Source organism: Mytilus galloprovincialis, chromosome 12 (assembly GCF_965363235.1).
Source record: "Mytilus galloprovincialis chromosome 12, xbMytGall1.hap1.1, whole genome shotgun sequence".
Taxonomy (NCBI): domain Eukaryota; kingdom Metazoa; phylum Mollusca; class Bivalvia; order Mytilida; family Mytilidae; genus Mytilus; species Mytilus galloprovincialis.
This window is the reverse complement of record NC_134849.1, coordinates 37087409-37110679: the sequence shown is the minus strand read 5'-3', so window position 1 is coordinate 37110679 and position 23271 is coordinate 37087409. Positions and strand designations below refer to the sequence as shown.

Genomic DNA, 23271 nt, shown 5'->3' with positions numbered 1-23271 from the left:
CGGAATTGATTCACACTCATAAACGATTTAATCGATAATTTTCTTAAATGTAAACAACAAAATAGGCACTCGAATGTTAACATCCACTAAATACAGGAAGTGATGATTTTTTCTTATTGAAATAAACTGAATCTACTGGTTTAAAAAGCAAAACAAACAATTACACATATAAGGTTTGACATGGGGTAAATGCAAGCTTTTAGCTTATTAAATAGCACGATGTGGCTTTATTATATATACTACGCGTCAAGTTTAAGGACCACGTGTCGCAACTTATTGAAAGATATTTCAGGCTATATAATATAGTATTCAATAAAATATTAATTCAAGTTATCAACCGAGTATCTAAGTTGGCGACGCACAGTAACCAACCTGACCAGAGTGAACGTGTTAAATAAAAATGGCAACGACTTTAAAACTTTTTAAATTTTGCTTTATCTTTTTGCTAAATTTCGAGTTGACTTTAACGGCAAAAGTTCTTAATGTGACTGGCGGTTTTTACGAAAAGAATAAAGTCATGGAATCATTTGTGGTGAAGGCAAGTGATCTGACTGGACCGAAAGGATGCGTCCGAGAATGCATGATGTATACAGATTGTAACGCAGTCAATTTTGACATGACTAGATCTTACTGCGAACTATTAGATGTTGCCATCAGTGATGATGAAACAATAAACAACAGCAATGAGGTGTATTTCACTAATATCTCTGACTGGACAAAGGTAAGTTAAGTTAAATCAATGGGACAGCAACTCAACAATAAAGTCACTTCATTTAGAGGTCAATTCAAAATTCTCAAATGTCCATACCCCGTGTTAACCACAGGGGCTTGTTTAGTGGGTCAGACGAGGTTTTACTATCAATGGGGATCGCTATCCTGTATTTTATATGTATCAACGAGGCCATTGATAGTAAAACCTCGTCTGACCCACTAAACAAGCCCCTGTGTGTTAACCATAAAATATTACGCGGGATTCATAAAAAATGTAAATATTTCGTTTGATTGTATGAGTCGTTTGGTTAACAGCCCATTTACTATCTTCTTTTTATAAGCAGATAGAAACTATTTCACATCAACATCTAATTTATAAATTTAAATAAAAGTTAAAAAAAAAAGTTTAGTTTTGACATCTTCTCAAAAGAATTTGTAATTCAGAGGATAAAGATAATAAATTATAATTATTAATAAATCTGATTGCGTAATTATATATCAGATTAACGGTAATTTTTGGCTATGATAATATAAGATAATATATAAGATTTTACATTGTGACCTCGTGTATTGATGACAATGATGAAGGCCCGCAGTTCAAATGAAAAGCTGACGTCCGAGTCTCACACATCATTCTAAATGAAGCCAACTAGTTTCTGCTTTAACCTATTGAAAAGTCACAAACGTTGCGGAGAAGATGCACAATTTCTAAATAAAAAAAGTTAAAAAAATGAAGAAAAAAAAGAAGTTTTGTTTGATATCAATTTTCTCAAATTATTTTGAAATTCATGATTAAAGACAATCATCATAACTAGCAATTAATATGATTGCGCTTTTATTTATAATTGTTAAATAATTTAGAGGTAATTTTGGTATCGATGATGCTAGTTTTACTTACAGGAAAGACAACAGTATTCTTAAAACTGAAGGAACAACACTCAGGCGCGGATCCAGGGGTGGGGGAGAGTTCCGGGGGTTGGAACCCCCTTTTTTGGCCGATCAATGCATTTGAATGTGGACATGTAGTTGGAATCCCCACTTTGTCCTGGGTTAGGAACCCCCCTTTTTAAAATGGCTGGATCCGCCCCTGACACTTATCGAAACAACAACTGTGGTTCTTCCTTCAATAGCTGAACCAAGTTGTAACCCATCAACCTAAATAGTTGATGTTTAGTAATTGAATATAAAAACTAAGGAGATGTAATATGATTACCAAACTATCCAACAAAGTTCAAACGAAGTGGATGAAAGCAATGATAGGCATGCAACAATACGGACTTCAACAAAGAGAAAAACATATACCGTATGGTCGACTATAAAATGTCCATACATAAAAAATTTGTTGCCTAAATTAAAATGAGAAAATTGACGGCCTAATTTATAAAAATAGTTTACGAAAAAAAAAATATGACCGACATAAATCAACGACAACGACTTGACTATACAAGCCCCTGACGTGGGACAGGCACATAAAGAATGATACGAACACTCAACCATTCCTAACCTTTAACAGTGGTGTAACAGTACATAGTTAAAAAAAAAAGCTGAACTCATCGGATAGATACAAATAGAAATACATCTAACACAGCCACAAAATGAACGTGGACGAATGCCTTTTTAATGGACTTTTTATACGCCCGTCGTCTTTTAGACGGGACGTATTATGGTATACCGTTGTCCGTCCGTCCGTCTGTCCGTCCGTCCGTCCGTCTGTCCGTCTGTCCGTCGTACCGTCCGTCCGTCTGTCCGTCCGTCCGTCCGTTTGTCTGCCCGTCCGTCCTTCCGTCGTCCACACTTCGGACAATAACTCAAAAACTCATTCACCAATTTCCATGAAACTTAAGTGAATTGTTTATATCTATTGACGTAAGCTCCCTTTCGTTTTTTTTTAATTTTAGATTTTAAGTTTTGGATTTATGGGGCTTTATTCATAAAAGAGGGGGGATTTTCAACACTTCGGACAATAACTCAAAAAGGCTTTCACCAATGTCCATGAAACTTTGGTGAATTGTTTATATTTATTGATGTAAGCTCCCTATCAATTTTTATAAATTTCAGATTTTAAGTTTTTGATTTATGGGGCTTTATTCATAAAAAAAGGTGGATTTTCAACACTTCGGACAATAACTCAAAAAGACTTTCACCAATGTCCATGAAACTTTGGTGAATTGTTTATATCTATTGATGTAAGCTCCCTTTCAATTTTTATAAATTTAAGATTTTACATTTCCGTGTTATGAATTTTTATGCTTAAAAAAGGGGGGGATTTTCAAATTTTGGGACAATAACTAACACTTTCACAAAATGTTATGCAACTTTGATAAATTGTTTATATCTATTGAAATAAGCTCCCTTTCCATTTTTATAAATTTTAGATTTTACGTTTTCTTAAGTAATGAATTTTTATACTTAAAAAGGGGGATTTTATGAAACTTTGGTGAATATATTAATGTAACATCCCTTTTGATTTGTATATATATTTTTAGTTGATCATATAAATTCATTTAAAGCATAAAAGACAAGTTAAATGAGCAACGGGCGTATCATGCATGTATTTTTAATACCGTGATATACATGTATACTGTTATCTGAAAATATACATTTGACAGGATGAAGATGCTTGCTGGCCAAACAATTGTCCACCCAAAACTAGATGTATTGTTGGCTATGGGAACCTTAACATATGCATACCGTTTGGTAAGTTTTATTACGAGATCCATTGTAATTTTTGAAATATTTATACATGTTATAGATCACAATTTGCTATTGTATATATAAACTATACTAGACTTGCTACATGTCCCTTCCTAATTATATTTTTTTTCAATCAACTTTCCCCCTTTAACAATTTTACTGCTGTAGACTGGCAGTTATCAGTAAACATATAAATTAGTAAGAAAGAAATAAAAGAAAAGGAATTGTAGCAATAGTCTAAAAGTCTAAAACTATACGTAAAACATGTGAGTTACGATCATGGTGTTACCATCTTCGCTAGCCAAGGGTGAAGAGAGCGGGGGTGGATCGTAACCCTTGGCTAGCGAAGATGTGGTGTTACATAGTTTTACAAACAGGAAAGATTACATAAGTTGCCTGGTTTTCTTTTCTTTTTATAACCGTGGTGTTGCCCGTTTTTCTTCAATGTATGTTATATTTCCCCTCCCTTTTGATATAGCGCCCTTCTTTATAAAAATCTATATTCTAATGTCAATTGTTCACTAATGTCGATTGTGAACACATTTTTTTTACCAGTTGCAATACAGTTAATATTAGTTTCAGATGTTAATTAAACCATCTATATTGATGATAATTCTTGCGTTTTTTACTTTTTACAATTTTCTCTGTTGTCACAATAATTTTGTATATACCATTAAACACCGTTCTGCGTCCATACGATAAATCGAAAATGCCCATTCAAAAAGTGTTACAACTAAAATTATTCGTATAATATATCATCTTACATAAATTTCACATTACGCAAATTGAAGTACAATTCTTTTTCGGTATAGAAACACCATGTGACAATAATCTGTGTAAAAATGATGCCGTATGTATCAACTCTGTGAAAGACTATAGCTGTCGCTGCCTACCTGGATTCTATGGACAATACTGCGAACGTAAGTTTTATTAAACTTAAGAAGATAAAACAAGGACTGCAACTACACGGCCGACACTCGGCTAACCGAGAGATTGGTCGGTTAATCTTTATTGAGTATGCAACTATATGGGCGATTGGTCTGTTAATCGGGTTGGTTATACGTCTGTTAAGAGTAAAACGCACAATTTTATGTTAAACTCTATTAAATATACAGATTTTTGGTATATTATAAGAACCAAATCAAAAAAGAAAAGTGTCTGACAAAATGGTACCTATCATAGAATATTTTCCACCTGTAAAAACATTTCATAGTCTGCGCAGTTTTCAGTAAAACTAAAAGGCAAGTATATATAATTTATGCTTATACGCATAGCAATTTGTTTAATAAAAGGCGAAACAAACAATTTTAGATATCATTTAAAGGTCATAAAATTGTACTTTGGTTCTAAAAAATAAATTGATATTAGTAAATATTTCTTAATTGTAATATAACGTGAATAATACCACGTTTTAGTAAAAAATTATGGGAATAAAGTCTGTTAATGGGTTGGACAATTGAAATTGTGTCAGGTAAGAGTTATTTAGCCATGGCAATAGTTTTGCTACCTTTATGTTTTCCCATTGAAAAAGTTAAGAATGAGATGTTCTTGTCATGAGCAGAAAAAAATGACAATACGGTACAATAGTATCCTTCTAGTAAGAGCATTTCTATTTTAACTTTCTTTGCATTTTATTGAAGGGTGTGTCACTTCAATATAGCGTGATATGGATTGGCCGCTGGAATATGCATGAATGTATTATTAACGTTTTCAATCAGCCTTAATTTTTGTATCTGTTCAAAGTAGCACGTTCTCAAATCCGACTGAAAGTGTTTTTTTAATACAACACAGGGTATATATAACGTGTTGTCGTTCTCATACATGTATGTACATGATATTTGTCACTGGACGTAAAACCCTAATTCGTCAGCATCATCCAATTGGTTCTTTTCTTCTATAATTACTTAATCATATGTTGTTTTCAAATCATTCTAAAGAAGTCATTGGATAGGAGCGAATGCAGCTACATTTGGTTAACTTAAGTTTTAATTCATTTTATTCCGTTTAGTTCCTTTTTTGGATTCGAGCGTCACTGATGAGTCTTTTGTAGACGAAACGCGCGTCTGGCGTATATACAAAATTTAGTCCTGGAGAACTGCAGTTGTCCGCGTGTAAACTTCTAGCATTTGTCATCATATGAGTCCATCGCAATCCGTTACTGTTTCAACACCCAGGGTTGTTTCATGTCTGTATTCTTAAACAATTTTCCCCTCTTTTTTAAGCAATGCATCACTCTCTACTGTCCTTATCTACAATTTACATTCTGCGTCTCCATCCAGATTCTGGTGTATACCATGAGGGTCAGAATTGGGGGTGTTCTTTATTTCTGTATTCTTTAAATTGGTATGTCACTTTTCTCTACATTTTATTTATCTTACTCAATATTATTAATAACTTATTTGATTTGCTCAGGGATAGTCACAAGTTAAACTATATTTTCGAAAGTGATCGAAAACGGCGGACAGCAAAATGCATATTGCACAACAAAAAGCATACTGCACGGTTATTTTTAGAATGTCTAAAAACCGACATTCTTTGCGACGTCATGTTATGAATTTCATGATATTGTTTAAAGTTTAAAAAAAAATATCGATTATTTGAAGAATAATTTTTTAACATTAAAATAATAATTCATATGTGGCGTTAATGTATAGGAGACAATATGATATCTATAAAATTCAAACAATATCAAATGACGATTTTGATACAAATATGGTTGGAAAATTAATCATACATGTATAACAATTATAGCCTATGCATGAGGTCAATACAGGGTACGGGAAATAAATGTATATTATTCTTTCTCTATTTTTTATATTTTAGCATCCCAATATTTTTACTCACTGATGTTTAGTTACATTACGACATTAATCTCTGATGTATATACTGGTTACCAATGTAGATGAAATTGATATTACTTTGAAATTTCACTTTTTGAAACCATTTTTTCAATTTTCAATTTCCATTGTCTAAATTGTTCATTGTTCATGTGTTGTTACCTTATATTTTATGTTTCATTGCTCATATGTTGTTTCCGTATATTTTAGCCGCTCGTCTTAAGCCTACCCATTTGATCCGATAACACCCCATTTAGCAATAAATTTATACCAAAATACAGATTTTCGTGTAGATTTTTCACACACAGATATCAATATGATTAATAAATATAATGTCTGTCTTTTTTCGATGTTCAAAATATTGCATGCAAGTAAATTTTGTGTACATTTTGTGTGTGTAAAATATGTATAAATTTATTGATGAGTAACCCTTCTTTTCGTTTTGTAGATCGTACATCGAAGCTAGAAAAATAATAATTACACCACTGCATTCAGTATATTGAATTGTTTTGTTAGACATAAATAATGTTTATGATAAAAATATATTTAAAAAGTTATAAAATAAAACCTGATGAAATTTCAATGATTTTCTCGATAACACCTGATTAATAGACTTTAGCCAACCCGATTAACAGACCAACCACCCATATAGCCGTATACTCGATATAGATTAACCGACCAATCTCTCGGTTAGCCGAGTGTCGGCCGTTCACATAGCTACAAGCTGCTTTCTTTGGAAAAAGATTGAGGCGGGTTTAAATGTGTTTAAATTAACTTAGGACAGCGGTATTTCTAGAAGAAACAAAATGAATAATCAGTCGGAAAGGACTAAAAAACACCAAAACAAAAAGAATGATTTCGCAAGAGAGTGGTAAATTATAATCAGCGGTAGACCGACGTGAAAGGACAAAACGTAAAACTTAAAACCTTTTACTTAAGTGTAAACTATTTGTGCATATATGGTCTTATAAGCTTCTTAAACAAAGGCGGAATATACTAAAGGGGTGGCTAAATTCGTAAAAACTAACTGATAATGACATTAAAAAGACAAACTTTTAAATGTACAAAACACAACATAGAAAACTAACGACTGAAATACACAATCGCCATTTAAAACGGGGGTTAATTTCTGGTGCTGCGGAAGGGCAAGTAGATTATGTTCTACATCTTAATGCAATGCATCATAATACAAAAAAAAACCAGTGTTACACGAATACATAAACAGCAAATATAACACTGACTTATATAAACAGAAACAATTGACTGCTATAAACAGTTAGAATATGAAGATAAAATGAAAAAATGAAGGATACAAATTCAGGAGTATCCTGTTAATTTCCTTATTTTAAAAATAAGATGTGGTATGAAAGCAATGTCCTATGAGACAACACTTCGGAAAAGACCAAATGAAACAATAATTAACAACCATTTACAACTATAGTTCACCATACGGTCTTCAAAAATGAGCAAGCCCATATCGCATAGTGAAAAAAGGCAACAGTAGTATACCGATGTTCAAACTCATCAATCCATGGACAAAAAACAAAATCGGGGTAACAAACTAAAACTGAGGGAAATGCATTAAATATAAGAGGAGAACAACGACACAACACTACAATGTAACACACACAGAAACGGACCAAGCAACAGACAAAATCCCACGAGAATAACAAATATAACATATGTATATAACATCAAAACCAAATACATGAATTTGGGATAGACAAGTACCATGACACGTCTTATCGCAATTTGAATTTACACTCAAAAATAAGAGAAAACAAACGACGCAACGTTAAAATGTAACACATACAGAAACGAACTATAATATAACAATGGCCATATTCCTGACTTTGTACAGGAAATTTTTAAAGAAAAAAATGGCGGGTTGAACCTGGTTTTGTGGCATGCCAAACCTCCCCTTTTATAGCCATGTGAAATATAACATTAAGATGACAACTACTATAAGAGGCCCATATATGACAAACGTAAGGCAATTCAAAGGAGAACACAAACAGTCAAATTAATATACAAAAACAAAAAATGAACGAAAATCAAATATGTTACACGGCAACAAACGACAACCACTGAATAACAAGATTACATGTAGTGTCCCTACATCTAAGAATATAATTATATGGATGCTCAATCTGATATATAGGTTCAACAACTGCAGTTGTTACATAGAATAACAGATTTCTTAAAACAAAATGATTTCTGTTAAACGGAAATATAAGATGTAAACATTGGATGTTTCATGGCAGACATGTTTTCTTTTTCTTCATTTCAGTAACTCCATGTTCGTCTGGTCCCTGTAAGAATGATGGAACATGTTCTTTCTCTGGACCAGTTTATACTTGTACATGTAAACCAGGATTTTACGGGAATATTTGCCAGTGTAAGTTTTGTAACATTATTCTTATGTAGTCGTTACGTACTTTGATTAACATTCTTTGAATTACTTCCCTTTAATATCAGTCTGATGTGAGTTATGTAAACCCCATATATTATTTTGTATTATTATTCATTTGGAATACAAATGAACACGCTGCTTCTAAATTTTGTAATTCTTATTATCGCCATACGGCCCCAGAGAATATTACAAGGTTAATTCTTATTGACGAATTTACTTGCTTCTAACGACATTATATATATGATATGTTATAACATATATAAATAGTCAAATCAAAGGTATTACAACATTAAAAAAACTACTATTACAACGTCCTTATGTTACGAAATGAAGAAAAGAGAAAAGAGAGGAGAAGTAAAAAAGAAAGAAAGAAAATTAAAAAAACCCGTTCTATTGTTACGTTTTAAACCATGTTATGCCAAAAAACATTATACCCTTTTCTATTACGTACGTGCGTATCATTCCCAAACCATTCTAAACAATGCTGTACCCTTCTCAGCATACTCTCCGTTACCCTACAATACGAAACCATACAATACAATATTCTTTCAGAGGTTAAGACTTAAAAACGACCAAAAGACCAATAGATATTGGATAAAGATAGTTAATTCATGTATGCGAGTACCGCTTTAATGTCCAAATGCATAGATTTGTTTCCACCAATATGGAATTAACAGTTGCTGGTTTTTCAAATAAAATGAGATAACTTTAAAGATCATGGGTACATGTCAAAACAATGGAACGTGTAGTTTTTCTGGGTCAACTTATTTGTGTGCATGTATACATTTACCTCTTTTTCTTTCAGTTACGTCATGTCACGTAGGACCATGTCAGAACAATGGAGCATGTATTGTCTCTGGGTCAACTTAGTCTTGCGCATGTACATTTACTTCTTTTTCTTTTAGTTACGCCATGACACGTTGGTCCATGTCAGAACAATGGAACATGTAGTGTCTCTGGGTCAACTTAGTCTTGCGCATGTACATTTACTTCTTTTTCTTTTAGTTACGCCATGTCACGTATGTCCATGTCAGAACAATGGAACATGTAGTGTCTCTGACTCAAGTTTGTCTTGTGCATGTTTATCTATTTCTTTTTTCTTTCAGTTACGCCATGTCACGTGGGTCCATGTGTTAACAATGGGACATGTAGTGTATCTGGGTCAACTTATTCTTGCGCATGTCCACTCGGATATTACGGAACGGACTGCGAGTGTAAGTTCAATTTTCATTAAAAAAATACCCTTACTTCTAACGGTAAAATAACTTGTTATGTAGTATGTAAAAAGTAAAATTAAAAATTATAAAATTAACAACATCAAAACACTGATTTTATAACATTTACAAGTTACCCCCATATTATGAATCGAAGAAGAAAAAAATATCTCTCGCTTTTGCAACAAAAGTCCTGACTCGACAAAAAAACAATGTGCAAATATGTTTTTTTTTGATGATTTTATGCCCAAAACTATTAATCGTAAAGTCGAAAATAAATTAACAACGGATTGGCAATAAAAAGAAAATACGCCTTATCGCTATTTAGATTTTATTGGACTTTTTTCCTGTGTATATTTGAAGTATAATGCTAACGATTAAAACTAAAAAATCTTCAGTTGCAATAACTTCAAGGTAAGGGTCAAATCTATGCTAGATTGACTGAACTATTCTTCTTTTCAGTAAATGATGATAACAGACATATATGCTTCTTTTTTTCCCCAGTAATTGATGATTACAGACATATGTAGTTCTTTTTTTTCCGAGTAATTGATGATCAGCTACGCCATGTCACGTGGGTCCATGTCAAAACAATGGAACGTGTAGTGTATCTGGGTCAACTTATTTTTTTGCATTTACATTTACCTTTGACTGTTTTAAAAAGCGAAGTAAAACTAACTTAAACAAACGTATTACTTCTTAAGAAATAAAAAATCTTTAGATATAGGATAAAGATGGTTAATTCATGGATGCGAGTACCGCTTTCATGTCCAAATGTATAGATGTGTTTCCACCAATATGGAATTAACAGTTGCTGGTTTTTCAAATACAATGATATAAATTAATCAATTTATTATTGTGCATGTACATTTATTTCTTTTTTCTTTCAGTTTCGCCATTTAAATCATATTCCACTAAGTCAGACATCACGTGACTTGTGTGACGTATACTAGCCGCCATTTTGTATTATGTTGCCCCATATAAAATGCACAGGTGCTTCAATAAAGTTTAATTTTCTTATTAACCTGACCATTTTTCTTACTTTTGCAAATCAATTCTTGATATTCAAACATATTTCTATCAAACAATGTTGGTCCTAACAGTTTAATTTTTGATTAAATTCTGTCACTGGAGAATCGTAAAAACTTGTACTCTTTCTCGTTATTTCTCCGTTGACTCAATGCTAAATGTACCGATACCCATGTCTACTTGTACAACAAATAAAGAAATTCTGTTAATAAAAATAAAACTTTGCAAATCGATTAAGTATATTTAAACATATATCTGACGAAAAATACTACTTAAAACAATTTAATTTCTGGGCAATTTCTATCAAACATCGATTTAAAAAAGTGAAATTTTCGGGATTTTTCAAAATGGCGGATAATGTATATTGAAATGATGCATCAAATCAAGGATTTGTATAGTGAGACTTTCCTTTATTAAATTCAATTTTTCGTGTAGAATCTCTGATGTTTCTGTTATTTTCTTTGGTGATATTTCGATATGATTGATTTCAAAATGTCTTGATAAAAATAAAATTCAGTGTGACACAAGAACATTTCCTTTTGACAGATATCAAGGAGATATACATGATATACTGTTACCAGAAAAAAAGTTATAATAAAATTTATAATATTTTGTTTTTCTTCTTTTTTTTAAGGGTGTTTCTCCTGTTTTCTGCATAATCTATCTCAGTTTCTTCAGAAATATATCTATATGTAAACTAGGGATTTTCTTACCCCATGAATAGATTACCTTAGCCGTATTTGGCACAACTTTTTGGAATTTTGGATCCTCAATGCTCTTCAACTTCGTACTTGTTTAGCTTTAAAAATATTTTGACATGAGCGTCACTGATGAGTCTTATGTAGACGAAACGCGCGTCTGGCGTACTAAATTATAATCCTGGCACCTTTGATAACTATTTATACATTCCTTTTGGGACGAACAAATATTTTCGTCCCCAGAGAGAAAAAAAAAACACACAAGAGAGAAAAAAAAAACACAATGCCAAACAATTATTATAGATAAATATTTTATACCTTTAAAATCCCAAATTGAAGAACAGGTGAACTCTGACTTGGGTTGTAATGTCACATAACAATATATTGCCAGGTAGACGTGCAAACCAAAAGCAACAAGGTGACATTAAACATCCTGTGTATACATGTAGTACCAGAGTTTAAATTTGTGATATACAAAAGTTTTCATAACTGTACAAATAAATATCTTCTCTTCCCCGTGTCAAACCAGAAAAGTATGTATCATAATAAATTTTAAGAAAATATGAATATAATAAAAAAAATCTTTTAAAAAAATTAATTTTTGCTTATAGGATAGGACTGATATAGTTGGGTATGTGGGTCCATGTCAGAACAATAAAACCTGTAGTGTCTTTGACTCAACTTATTCCTGCGCATGTTTATTTATTTATTTTTTCTTTCAGTTTCGCCATGTCATGTGGGTCCATGTGAGAACGATGGAACATGTAGTGTTTCTGGGTCAACTTATTCTTGCGCATGTGCACTCGGATATTACGGAACGGACTGCGAGTGTAAGTTCAATTTTGATTAAAAAATTCACTGACTTCTAACGATAACATAACTTGTTAAGTAGTATGTAAATAGTCAAATCAAATAGTATAAAAATTACAACATCAAAAGACTGATGTCACAACACTTACAAGTTACCATTTGATTATGAATCTGAAGAAAAAACAAAGAAAAGAGAAAAAATTGTGAGGGTTCCACGGAACCCAGTGTTTTGCCTACTGTTAGTCGCAAGCTCAACAAAAATGGTTCAGTTCAAGTTTAGTACAAACCCAGAATAGTTCAAGAAAGTTATTTTAATTTCATAAAAATATCCACAGAATGAATATTTATTGACGACGCTGACGCCGTAGATGACGACGGAATGTAGGATATCAGTCACTTTTGCGACAAAAGTCGCTGGCTCGACATAAACAGAATGTCAAAATATATTTTTTATGATTTTATGCCCAAAACTATTCATCGAAAAGTCGAAAATGAATTCACAACGGGAGGGTTTAAAAAAGAAAAATACGCCTTTCTCTATTTATTCCAATCCAGAAAAGATATGAAATAACACAACTATTTCAATACGTCACAAACCAGTTATACCTATCTGTTTAATCAATGTACTTGGCATAACACTTTTAATTGATGATAACACACATATATACTTCTGTTTTTTTTCTCTCCAGTAATTAATGATAATAGACATATATACTTCTTTTTTTCAGTAATTTATTATCAGTAACGCTTAATCACTTGGGTCCATTTCAAAACAATTGAATGGGTAGTAACTCTGGGTCAACTTATTTGTGTGCATGTACGTTTACCTCTTTTTTCAATTACGTCCATGTCACGTAGGTCTATGTCAGAACAATGGACCATGAAGCGTCCCTGGATCTACTTATTCTTGTGCATGTACATTTATTTCATTTTTCTTTCAGTTTCGCCATGTCACGTGGGTCCATGTCAGAACGATGGAACATGTAGTGTATCTGGATCCACTTACTCTTGTGCATGTACACTCGGATATTACGGAACGGACTGCGAGTGTAAGTTCAATTTTCATTAAATAATACACTTACTTCTAACGATAAAATAGATTGTTATGTAGTATGTAAAAAGTTAAATTAAAAAGTATAAAAATTACAACATCAAACGACTGATGTTACAACACTTACAAGTTACCTCCATACTTTGAATCTGAAGAAAAAAACAACCAAAGGATATCTCTCGCTTTTGCAACAAAAGTCGATTGTTCGACAAAAAAATCAATGTCCAAATATATTTTTTAATGATTTTATTCAACTATTAATCGAAAAGTCGAAATTAAATTCACGATTGGCATTAAAAAGAAAATACGCCTTATCGCTATGTATTCCAATCCTGATAAATGAAATAACACAACATTTTTAATGTGTCCACAATCCAGTAGAACCTATTTAAAGTCAATTCAATTAATGAATTGGGCCTAACACTTTTTTAAGAGACACTTTTAAACCATTAATTTACTGTTAAAATTTTAAATTAAGCAATGGGATGAATTTAACTTGTGACGCAACAAATTACCATTTGAAATGTTCGTTTTTTTCCTCCAAATAAATCCGAAACAACAGCTTGTTTCTTATGTTTTTGTGTTAACACTTGACACAGTAACGTTCCTCTTGATTGGACTGAAAAGGGATTACGTGTATTGCTATTGTAAATTTAATGTGAGGCTTTCTAATAGGTTTTGATCTATTTGAGAAAAATAAATTTATTGTCTTATATTGACTTCTGTTTCAGTGAAAGCATGTAAACAAAACACCTGTCAGAATGGTGGTACGTGTACTCCGACTGGCGGACCAAATTACGAATGCGCATGCTCATTAGGATGGTATAGGTCAACTTGTAACAGTGAGTAAATTTTACGAAGGTGTAAATCATATTTTTTTATGTTTAGAAAAAGATTTGATCAACTCTTGATTCCTTTCAGTTGAAGGACGATTTTGAAAACACAAAATATACTGATCAAATTATGATAACTGTCACCTGGCTTTTATCGCATAGATTTTGTTAGAACAATCAAGAATTAGATATCCTCCTATTAATGGTTCTGTTAACATGTCGGGTGAAGAAAATGTTATAACGTCTAACAGATTTTATCTTAAGGATTCAAATTAAAATGATTTTAATTTTTTTTTCAGATGATAGACCTGAACGAATAAAATTGCTGTTCAGTTTGTTTTATTTGTTTAAATTTCATGTAAACGTAAAAAAAAAAAAAAAAAAAAAAAAAAAACAACTTTTTAGTTACTGCATTCATAAATTTGTAGATATTTTTGATAATATATGATATATTAATAAATTATATTTTGATGATTTGCTTCAGAACACGCATGCGAAGATGAACCATGTGCCAACAGTGGTACTTGTGAACCTACAGGAGGATCAGATTACAATTGCGAGTGTCAAGACGAATGGTCTGGAAAAACTTGTGACAGTAAGTATATTTCATTTATGTACAGTAACTTAAACAATGCCAATTAAATACAACTGCTTATGTAAAAAAGAATCAGACGGATCAACTTGAAACAGTAAGTATGTTTTATTTATTTTCAATACCATATTCTACCAAGTTTACGGCAACAGACGCGCATCTCCACAATTACTGAAGCTTCGTTGGTACTAAGATAAAACCTGTCAAAGTTAAATACCCAAAACAATTAAAGCGCAAGTATTTTACCAATTAAATTGATAAAGAATATGCAAATCATGGCAACAAACAAAAGCTGTATGAATCGCATGAAACATCAAAAGAAGCGAGCATTGATGCGTCGACACGGTAAGTGTCTGCTGTTATGTATGCATCACCCACCTTGCAAGTTTCTATTCTCTTAGAATGCCATTATTTCTAAGAAGATACAGGATTAATGCGCCCAATAGTACTAAATAAAGATTTACAGTAGACCATGGGTTATGTTTGAAGTACAATTTTTTTCTTAGAAGATTTTAAAGGTATGTTGAAAATTGGCATGTAGAAAGCTGATACATGTGCAATTCATGATCAGGATATACCTGGGTTTCATGAAGTTATACTTGAGGTAAAATATTAAGAAAGCTGTTAACATTGAAAATTTACTTGAACAGAGAGGGATTTTTAATTGGTGGTCTGACACCTTAAATATTACAAATCTGGATTCCAATTACAGTTCGCTTGGTTATCAATGCATAGTGTAAGGGTTTATAAAAAAAATGTTACAGTGATATAGCTAAATAGTTGATTCATATCACTATAATAGCAGTAAATATAAAACAATTGTTATAGATATTTTGATCTTCATACATTTTTTCGCCTGTCCAAAGTTAGGATCCTCTGACCTTTGTAAGTCTTGTATGATTTTTAAGCCCCTTTTATGGGCATTATTTTTCTGGTCTGTGTGTCCGTCCTTTCGTTCGTCCGTCCGTGCCTCCGTCTGTCTGTCTGTCCTGTTTGAGGATAAGGTTTTTGGTCTAGATAGTTTTTGATGAAGTTGAAGTCCAATCAATTTGAAACTTAGTACGCATGTTCTCTATGATATGATCTTTCTAATTTCAAGACCAAATTTGAGATTTTTTCCCATTTTCATGGTCCACTGAACATAGAAAATGATAGTGCGGATGGGAAATCCGTGTACTGGGGACACAATCTTGTTATTTTTAGTTTCTTGTGTATTATTCGGAGTTTATTATGACGCCCATTATCACTGAACTAGTATACATATTTGTTTAGGGGCCAGCTGAAGGACGACTCCGGGTGCGTGAGTTTTTCGCTGCATTGAAGACCCATTGGTGGCCTTTGGCTGTTGTCTGCTCTTTGTTGTCTCTTTGACACATTCTTCACTTCCATTCTCAATTGTACATGTTATATATGTAGTTATGATTTTGATAACAACAAGTTATTGTTTCTTTTTTTTAGAATTGAACGGGATTGGTAGATAATTCCTGTAACATTGACAAACCATACACTGTTACTGTAGCTTCTTCATATAAATGAACATTGCAACCAATGAACTTATACTGGAACAACTTGCCTCAGCTGCAATGGAATTCATTAATTGCCTTCAACATGATGGAGCTGTTATCTGTGCAAAAGAAATTTTGTTTATAATTTGAAACTTCATTGTATATGACAAGCTTACAGATCCTTCTATAGGAACATTGGTCGATTAAATATATAAAATCCACATTAATTTTATAAGTATAAAATGTTGAACATGTTAAATAATATATGCATTCTACAATAGATTCGAAAAGAGTTTTTAACATTAATTTAGAAGGTTGCATGTTTCTTTTCGTTAACACATTCATTTTAGTAGTGAGAAATCAAATATTTACTTTTCTAAATTGTTACTTGGATGAAGAGTTGTCTCATTGGCACTCATACCACATCTTCTTATATATATTTTCTAATTTATCACGTGACGTCCATGCATAAAAGACATCAACGACGAATGTTATGTTTGCTTACTCGTATTTGATTTGTACTAGATGAAATAGGTTTCAGTCTTCCTTATAAAATGCAATGACTTAGACTGGAGGGTATTATCAAAAATTTAAATCGTTATAGTATAGTTCATTTCTGTTAATGTTACCTTTCAATGTTTCTGTTGTGTCGTAGTTCTCCTCTTATATTTGATGTGTTTCCCTCAGTTTTAGTTTGTAACCCGGATTTGTTTTTTTTTTCTCAATCGATTTATGAATTTGAACAGCAGTATACTACGGTTGCCTTTATTTATATGAAAACAGGACATCTCGGCACACTACAATTTCTACAAACTCGGGACAACAAAGTACAAACTCGGCCTATACAAACTCGGCACACTACCTATACATACTCGGCACATTAATGAATATATTTATGGAAATGTTTCATAAAAAGCAATTTTATATAGTAATTACGATGAGAAAAAAATAACAATATTTTTTTAACCATAGCTGAGAAATGGAACATATTATAGGACAGAAAGTCATCTGACAAAAAGTCACAGTTCTGACATAAATAAGAAAACACCTAATATAAAATAAAAATGTGTTTTACTTTTATAAATAAAGCAAATTTTTAATTAAATTTTACTAAATAAATATCAATAATGATAAAAAAAAGTTGTTTATGCCTTAAATCTGATAAAAAAAATTTGAGAATGGAAATGGGGAATGTGTCAAAGAGACAACAACCCGACCAAATAAAAAAACAACAGCAGAGGGTCACCAACAGGTCTTCAATGTAGCGAGAAATTCCCGCACCCGGAGGCGTCCTACAGCTTATTATGTTAAATTATTAAATGTTCATTTATCAAGGCTAATAAACCTAAACTGTTAAAATGGATACATGTAAATGTAAATGTAATAAAAAGAAAACATTGCAAGATCTTCTTCTTATATATTCAAACAAATGGAACTCAAAATAATATTTGTTCTTTGACTTACTGTCTTACATTCTTTTCCCCTGGTAATTGATATATGCTATGTGTATTTAAGGTGATGCAGTCCTAGCCAAAATTGTCGCACTCGTTTTTTGCATATCTGGATCGTATGTCTTAAAACCAATGCACATATTAATGAAAACATTCAGTTTCCAGGAGGAGGATAACTTGCGGAGCACCTGCGATCACCCCTAGGTTTTGGTGGGGTTCGTGTTGCTTATTCTTTAGTTTTCTATGTTGTGTCATGTGTACTATTGTTTGTCTGTTTTTTTTTCATTTTTAGCCATGGCGTTATCAGTTTATTTTCGATTTACGAGTTTGATTGTCCATCTGGTATCTTTTGTCCCTCTTCTATAACTGATAGATAGCCTAATAAGAAATGACGACAAATCATTGTGTAAAGGATGGAAAAAAGGTGGCCATTCCTACAGGTCTCTCGGTTGATATAGTTGTTAGTTTGATATTTGTGATCAAGAAAAAAATAACCAGAAACAACACTTCTTACAGTTTTCAACAAGTCTCATGACTGATGAAATTTAAATGTAATCGGCAGCATTTCTGATAGACAACAAAGGGTTTTAAATCATCAGATCACTAGAAGAAACAACAGTCTTAACAAATTGCAAAGAAATTATGGTGTATATGAAAATATTAATTGTTACAGATTTTAGGAGTTATCCATATTCGAATGGTTTCGTTCAAATATATCATGTTCAGTCATTTAGTTCTTTTATCACCATCGTAATAGTAATCTCATCAAATATGATAGTTTTCAATAAGAACCTATCTTTCAATGGAGAGTTGTCGCATTGACAATCAAACCATATCTTATTATATTTATTAATCAGATTTTTTTCTTGATTTTTTTGGGTTAGATTGCTGCCTTACTTAGAGTATTCCATGCATCTATTATTTTATTGTGTCATCAGTGTATTTTAATTGGAGCAGCATGGAGTAAAATTTCATGTAGTCCTTTTTTCAATGATTGATAAAAAGCAGCATAATCAACTGACCAGAACGTTTATTATCAATGAAGTATTTTCAATGAAGTAATTACATATAAACAAATTATGTACACGATCTGTCTCCCTCTTTCTCTTCTCAACTAATGAACCATTCACAAAAAAAACAACACACAATTCCTATAAATAGCATACAGACACTAAATGAAAAGTTAACGACAAATAAAAATGTCACTTACTGCATTCTTTGTATTGGCAGCAGTGATCAGTCATCTGAGGGGCCGTACACTTTACTGCATTCCCTCAACAATTGTGTCACAGTTTTTTGCCACTATCGTACTCTTTCCAGAACTGATGGAGCCGGTCTTCCAAATCCTTGAAACGACATCGCTGATGTCTAAGAACCTGTCCCTCAGATACCAATCTTAGGGTAAGATTAACGATCTCAGCTTCTCTCATTAATTCTGGTATAAGGACATAAAAGCTTACATTTGACTTTCCTGAATTTATGCGTGTGTGCCAACCTATAAACAACATAAATATATACATTAATATTTTTTAAGGTTTGTATATGGGGGTATAATATAGTTAGCAAATAAGTTACTACTGTAAAGATACCATTAAAAATAAATTGTATTCAATAACAGCAGTTCGATTTTAATTTAGACCAAGGGTTAATCATTTATACATCGTGGCTGCGTATTTGTGTATGTGTATCTACCCCCCCCACCCCCCCCCCTATGATTTAAACTAGTATAATTCAAGAAATATGTACCATATTCTGTCAGTGTGGAATGTTGCTCACTGTCTTGCTCTAATCTGGTGGATTTTACAGGAGCATTTTCTGTTGTGTTCTTGCATAGATTGCAAGTAAATGCAATGTCAAGCTTTCCTTTCATAAGATGACGATAGTCTGTTTGAGTTATGCCTGAAAATGTGATCATAAACGTGCATTTTTGATGTTGAAAATTCGAGAACAAATAGTAATGAAATTAATAAGACTTTGAGCGAGATATGTTTATAGAGTCAAAGTACAGAGTCACTTCAGTTATGTACTTATGTATAAAGTTTAATATGTGTTTGCCTACTCAGTATTTACTTTAATATATTGAACTACGGAACACTATGCTCTTCTTAGTAGTAATATCAATAAAAGGAAGAAAATCGGAATGAAAGTAGATGTGTTAACTATGCATATACTAGTATATACAAGTCTAAATTGAAAACTACGTTCAAACCTATGATTGTGTTGGATAAAAACCGCAATTTTTATACGTGTGCATGTTAAACAAATTTCGTTGTAGAAGGCCTACAGCACAAACAACATTTTCCAAAAGACCAAAAAAGTGAAAAAGTCTATTTTAACAAAACGCATTTGACTAACAGGTCGAACAACTGATGTTCTTAAACCCTGCTGACTGCCATTGGCGATTGCCAAATTAATTGATCAAAAGATGTAACAAAATGAATCTTAATATGAATTTTATACTTAACAGAAAAACAATAAACTTGCAGCAAAGATGTTATACCACAAACATGAGGTGCAAACATTTTTTTTTGTACACCAGATCCAGATTTCGACAATAAATGTCTCTTCAGTGATGTTAGGGAACGAAACGGTATTTAGGAGGCCATATAATTTATCTCAATTTAGGATAGACTCTTGAGTTTAAAGAGTCAAAGTAGGATGAACGGATCATATAAACTGGAGGGAAAATATGATAGAAGCCCACACGAAAAAATATAAACAAGTCTAAATTGAAAATTACATTCAAACCTATGATTGCGTTGGATAAAAACTGCAATTTTTATACGTCTGCATATAAAACAAATTTCGTTGTTGATTCCGTAGAACCATTCGGACCACTTTCTGTTGAATTTGCAACGTCCTTTTGATTGACAAAATACAGTTGTCGAATCTTGTCTAATCTCCAAGTAGATTTTACTGTAATTCCAATACTTTTAAAATGTGTAACATACTGTTCTTTGGTCAAATGCATTGGATCATTTAGATCATGACGCACTGGCCGCTTTCGACTACTCATTGTGGAATGATTTTGATAGTCCAGTTAATATGAATATTGTGTAAAAAGTTAATCATGAATGAATATGAAATGATATTAACATGATTAAGTTAAGTCTATAAAAAATCGATCACACTACTCCAATGTAAATTAATAATGGCATAGGTCACGTGCTATATGACTTCACTCGTCATGCATGAGGCACCATAAGGTGCACGTGAAAAATAGTTTTGTGTGTATAAAACCAATTTATTTAGGTGAATCTATATAAATAACCTAAATGTGTTTACTATAGTGACTAGAGCGAAAATTAAATGCACGAAACTGCTTATCTTTTTATTAACACATGACATGGGCAAAATCTCTTTGTTCATACTGTACTATAATCTGGATAATGCACAGCAAAGGTGTGCATCAACTACCTCAGATATACTGCACAGTTCAAATCTATTTTTACCTTTAGGGGCGGTTCCTAGATGTTGACAGGGGCGTTATTCTATCAAATTAAAAAAAAACATATCACCGAGTGTAGCGAGACTAAAACAATATTGACGATTTTAAGGCAAAACACGATACTTTGTCCAATCCTAGGGTGAACAACGTGTTCGTCCCCACCCCCGAATCCGACTTCTGCCTTGAAATTGCGACAAAATTTAACTTTGTTCAACATCGTAGTTTCAAAATAGGAAAAAAGAAAGGTTTCTCATTCCTTTTTTTTCATCTTAGCTTGAACATGAAAATTTTATTATATTTTGCGTACAACATAAATCTTAAATCAGTGTTTTAAAGTCAGAAAGAGAGTTAAAACAATGTTTAGTCATTTCCGCCAAAAAAGAAATGTATCTAAGAATATCCGAATAAAAGAAACCTGATTTGGATTAGTTTTAGACTCAATGGAATTTAATATAACGACTTTTTCAATATCTATATTCCTAGCTGGAGATCAATCAGACTTCATTTAGATGGACGTGTCTTAAAAATTAATACAGTAGATACAAAGAAATTTGGGGGAGGAAAAGATTGGAAAGAGAAACGTATTTTCTGTTTATTCAACATTTAAAATTTAGGTAATATAACATCTTCCTCGGTTTATCTTTCTCTATTAAAGCACATCATTGATGGAAAGATATTCAAAAGCAATTAATCTAAACTCAATAACCCTTTCAGTTATGATTTTTTCTTCATACAACGATTTGAAGGTACTCAAATTGTCAAAGTCTTAATCGTCACTTATTAAATAAAAAAATGGGAATGATTAAACAGAAACATTAAGAAAAATCTACCATTAAATCGCAATTTTACAAAATGTCTAAACCCCAAAAAAGTTGTCAATTTCAAACTCACCAATGAAAGTCGTATTTTCCCCTTTCTTAGGATCCGTGGATTGCGGAAAATCGTCCACATCTAAAGCGTTCACGTAAATTAATGACGTCATGTGTTAAAACAGTTATTGGCCAATCAAATCGGTATATAGAATTTAATCTGCACGCGCTCAGGATGACCCTTTAACCCTACGTCGTTCGGGTTATTAAGGGTCACCTGAGCTGTGCAGATTAAATTCTATATACCGACTTGCTTGGTCATAAATAACGAAAATTAAAATATCAACAATAAACATAAAACATAATGATTTATAAGTTGTAAACAAAAAATATTAATAAGTGAAATATGTTTTCCCAAAAATTGTAAAAGAAACAAGTTTAAGTCGTTAAACGCATCGTTGTTTACATTGGAAACAAGAACAGGTTGAAGAGGTCGTATGAATAATTAAATATAATTTCGAAAATTTCTATTTAAATAATCACGAGGAAAAGTGATATCAGGTCAGTGACTGTATATGACATAGAAATATACGGTCAACGCATTTTGACTGCTCAAATAGAACGAGTGCAGTATAAACACTATTATCATATGGACTTGTAAATGTGGTTTGACTGTAGATACATCCAAAACAAAAACAAATTGGTCTTTAAAACGGAGGTTTTGTGAAAGACGAAGAAATCTGGTATTATGAGGACAATTTTATTGACATAGTAGATGATTTGTTACCTTGCTGAACTGTAAACGGTAAATTTGCTTTAGCTGAAAAACATTTAGCTGAGCAAAGTCAAAAAGCTGTATTTGGTTTAAAGTCAAAGGTTTCGTCATTGTTTTCGAATTCGTTTGATACTTATACATGTAGTATTCTATGTTGTGGTTGTGAAATATGGGGCGTCAATGAAGCTCCAAATATTACAAAAATACAAATTGATTTTTGCAACAAAAAAATAAGTGTCAAGCAGTGTACAACAAATGTAAGATGGTTTATTTTGAATTGTGTAGACACGGTATCCTTTGATATATCATAGAATTTACAAACAATGTGAAGTACTGGTTAAAATGATTGTCCACTGACCACAAGCAACTGTATTCTTAAAAAATGTTATAGGGAGAACTGT

General features: G+C 32.2%; 1 protein-coding gene and 1 long non-coding RNA gene across 3 annotated transcripts in view; both read left to right on the top strand.

Annotated features, from left to right (window-relative positions):
* The first annotated feature begins 243 nt into the window (after window positions 1–243).
* LOC143053433 (uncharacterized) lies at window positions 244–10088 on the top strand. The gene is made up of 5 exons (XM_076226218.1): window positions 244–721; window positions 3321–3408; window positions 4218–4325; window positions 8533–8640; window positions 9762–10088. The coding sequence occupies exons 1-5, from the start codon at window positions 401–403 to the stop codon at window positions 9887–9889; spliced, it is 753 nt and encodes a 250-aa protein (XP_076082333.1). The 5' UTR covers window positions 244–400; the 3' UTR covers window positions 9890–10088.
* Window positions 10089–13353: 3265 nt separating this feature from the next.
* The window catches only part of LOC143053434 (uncharacterized), a 97065-nt gene continuing 87147 nt past the window's right edge, over window positions 13354–23271 (top strand). The window contains exons 1-4 of one of the 2 annotated variants that reach the window (XR_012971346.1): window positions 13354–13455; window positions 14189–14299; window positions 14775–14885; window positions 16341–16949. This is a non-coding gene — a long non-coding RNA (uncharacterized LOC143053434). Of the gene's footprint in view, window positions 13456–14188; window positions 14300–14774; window positions 14886–16340; window positions 16950–23271 lie in introns of those variants that run through there. The other variant, XR_012971347.1, reaches the window with a different exon arrangement.